Source organism: Cariama cristata, unplaced genomic scaffold (genome assembly GCF_000690535.1).
Source record: "Cariama cristata isolate BGI_N322 unplaced genomic scaffold, ASM69053v1 scaffold9355, whole genome shotgun sequence".
Classification (NCBI taxonomy): domain Eukaryota; kingdom Metazoa; phylum Chordata; class Aves; order Cariamiformes; family Cariamidae; genus Cariama; species Cariama cristata.
Window position 1 is genome coordinate 87,353 of NW_009619253.1, and position 3,604 is coordinate 90,956.

A 3,604-nucleotide genomic window follows, 5' to 3' on the forward strand; every position below is an offset into this window, starting at 1 on the left:
GCTTTCTTTTTCCTTTCTCTGAAATTCAACTACCAGAGCCTTTTGTTTCACCTCGTCCTTTCTGGCCATACTGGGCAGGTATAAACAACAACTTCTAATGTTTCAGGACAACTAACACTTCTTAAAGTATTATAATTGCTTGTTTATAATCTAAAATGTGTAAAAGTATAACAATAATTTTAATTATTGTTCAGTGATAACAGAATTCATATTCCTGAGCAGTGTATAGCCATGAGCTAACTCTAATTTTACTATCAAATTTCTAGTGGCTCTTTCTCTCTAGGAATAGTATCAGATAGCTTATGATACTCAAGTTCCTTCTCAGGTGTCTGAGACCATCAGTGATTTGTGCTCAAGCTATCTGAAAAAATATCTACAAATAATCCTCTTTCCCCAGAGCTGCCCTTGTTATTCCAAACAGACTTAAAAAAAAAAATTTTACCTGAAGGAAATGCACAGGATTGCAAACTAGTATCGACCATCAAAACTAACATAGTTTTTTAATGGAGAGGAAAAAGAAGAGAGATAAACACGTGAGATCGCACTCAGAAAATCACTCAGATGCTAGATTGATGAGAATCATATAAGAACCTGAAGAGAATAATTGTTTATCCTAAGTTTTCATATTTAGAACAAGTCTCATAGATTTTCTAAACACTAAAAAATGTGTAACAGCTGTATTGTTAAAACCTACGACGACATACTCATTAAAAGGCTCAGCAGCACAGAATTTTCCACAAAATATGGGCTTACAGCTTGCAGTCCCCGGACAAGGGAAAGCACACAAAAGCATCTTAAGGGTTTTACCAGAACCAGATAACAGTCACAGAATGGTTAAGGTTGGGAGAGACCACTGGAGGTCACCTTGTCCAAGCCCTCCGCTCAAGCAGGGTCACCTAGAGCAGGCTGCCCAGGACTCTGTTCCAATCAGTTTTCAGAAGAGACTATCATGAGTGAGCTTGCTTCCTCCCTCAGTCTCCTTTACATTTCTACATATGTCTGTCACCTATTTTGAAATAATACTCCTGAAGCTCCAGTGGCATAGAATGATACAGGAGGAGATAGCTAGCTTCCTTCATCTTTTATTTGCCATACGCTTCTTTGCAGGGGAGGGGAAGTCCACAGGAGCAACTATAAGACTTTTTTTCTTTCCCTTTTCTGTTCCATGACTGTCAGCTCTGAGGTACCTGCTGGTGACTGCTCTGTAGCTCCTGAGTTGCCTTTTTTGCCTACTGCTTTGTGTTCAGACAAGCAGATACGTAACAACCTAATGGTGTTTTTTAAATTCTATTACTTATAATTATGTAGATAGCAAAATGTTGCCCTTCTGCACAAAAAGCCATTTGACACTGAAAAATAAAGATGAAAAGTATAAACCATTTACATGACACTTCTGTTCTACAAACAGGTGACATATTCATGTGACTGGTTTTTATCATTTGCAGTAAGGTGGCTTGTAGATGTGGTGTTGTATCATGCCCAGTATAAAAATAGAATAAAGAGACAGTCCTTGATCTCCCAAAATCTTGTAACCTTTCTAGGTTGCAAACAAGAAGCAAAGAGAGCAGAAGTTGGACCATGAGGAAATAAGATGACACAAGTCAATGGGACAACATAACAGCCACAGTTACCCAGCTGCTTAGCTACTGACAGACATTAGAACCAGATTTCAGAACTAAGTCTTCAATTAATGGTACATCTGTAGCTAACGGATAGAGAATATACCTGATGCTTTAGTTTTCTGTAACTTGAAACTTGGGATAAACCTAGGTTTATCCCATACCTGGTATAGACCAGCTCCCCACAAACAACAATCACTTCTAACTCAGAGACCAGGACTATCAAAATTTCGCTCCTAAATTAAACAAAACACATCAAAACAGGCAACCATTTCCAAAACAGATACATTAATTCATGCTTTCTTGCTAGTAAACCTATATCCTCCTCCAACCTTTTGCAAAACCTACTCAGAAGGTAGAAATAAATGCATCTTGAATCTAGCTAGCATTTTAGAATATTTATACCTTCTTGCACGCTTCGCTTCTGTGGCATTTTGAGAATATCTTCAGGATGCGGTTTACAGAGTCCGTGGAAAGGCCTTAAGTCAAAACACTCTTGAAACAAGGAAACATTTACTTGAGAACATAAGCTCATGAATCCTACTGCAGTGTCACCATCCTGAAATACAAAAGCAATGTCAGATATATGTAAAAGTTGAGCACATGATTTTAGGTCAGGACAAAAAATTGAATAAAAAATTTCTGAAATGTAAAAGTTAGTGTTCGATCTCTGGCTGTCCATAATAGAAAAGTATAAAGGAACTATTTCAGCAAAAGTTTAAGGTCTTCTTTCCCCCCCTCTTGTAATGTGTGTATTAGGACCTCTATATTAGCCGTTATAATTCTTTTGCTAGCTGTGACTTGTGAGAGCATTAGGATTATATATAGGGATGAAATAACGGCCTATTGTTTCAATAAAACATTTGTTACAGTAAATAAAAACATATACTTTTTAACTACATACCTCCAAAAAGGTATAATTTTTCTCAGAACTTGAAAATATTTAGTGCTTAAAATTCCTGCAAATATCTTAAATATACCTTAATGTTAAAACTTAGTGAAAGAGTATTGAATATTCAGTTTTCCAATATACATTCTTTTTCTGCTGACAGCCTTTCTTCCGCTAGTGGCACGTGTCAATGTGACACTCATCACTTGTCAGATGCAACGCTTGTACGTGCTGAAATGGCACCTTACTCTGTATGTTTGACTATTATTGAAAGTTTCCCGAAAGTTGCAGTCTTCTCAAAGAAATGCACTCTGAAAAATGAGAATTGGCATGCTGGAGGTTTTTTGGCTTTAAGCTGAGTCTAGAAGAAGGAAGTTCTTCAATTTTTAGTACTACATGCAACTTTCTGGTGAAACACACAGTCAAAAAAATTTTTTTTCCTTAATACACATAATGAAAGCCTCCTTTATAAACATAATGAAAACTCAAAGGCTGGATTTGTATAGCTGTTTTATCAGGCCATCAGCACTCCAATAAAAATAAAATATAAAGTTTAAATTTTTTTTCCCCCTCTCAAACAACAAGTGATTGTTTGTTTGCATTGTTTGCGTAACCGAACAAAAGCTGGGTCGCTGCAGTTGTCTGGCTGCTATGTAATTTTAGGCCCAAGGCTCAGCAGAGGCTGATTAACCAATCCATCTACCATATGTGCAAAAAGAGGTTGCCAGCTTCATTCTCTGCAGGGAAAATTGGCATCTATCTTGGTTCGCATGGAGGTGTCTTTCCAATCTGCAGCAGCAGTAGCAAGTATAAACTATGAGGGCCTCAAACACCTTTTGCTGGTATCATATCGAGCTATAAATGTACAATTGAAATGTATTATTTATAAAGATAGCCGTTTGTAATGTGCTATTACACTAATGGTTTATTGTTTCCCATTTGGCTTCCAATGGTAGTGATTACATGTTATGGTTTTATAAAATCATTTGCTATAGAAATCAGACTTTTGGAATTAAGTAGGTTATGTTGTCTATCAGCTTACAATACCATGCGCAATTACTAACACATGAAAATCTTAACAGGAATTTTCAGCAGG

The 3,604-nt window shown here is 36.7% G+C and overlaps 1 protein-coding gene across 1 annotated transcript in view; it reads right to left on the reverse strand.

Annotated features, from left to right (window-relative positions):
* Positions 1-3,604, reverse strand: part of CFAP61 (cilia and flagella associated protein 61) — a gene marked incomplete at its 3' end in the record, with an annotated part of 91,584 nt that overhangs the window by 75,257 nt on the left and 12,723 nt on the right. Inside the window, exon 7 of the mRNA XM_009701163.1 lies at positions 2,025-2,178. Coding sequence (XP_009699465.1) covers positions 2,025-2,178 — 154 coding nt within the window. The remainder of the gene's footprint in view (positions 1-2,024; positions 2,179-3,604) is intronic.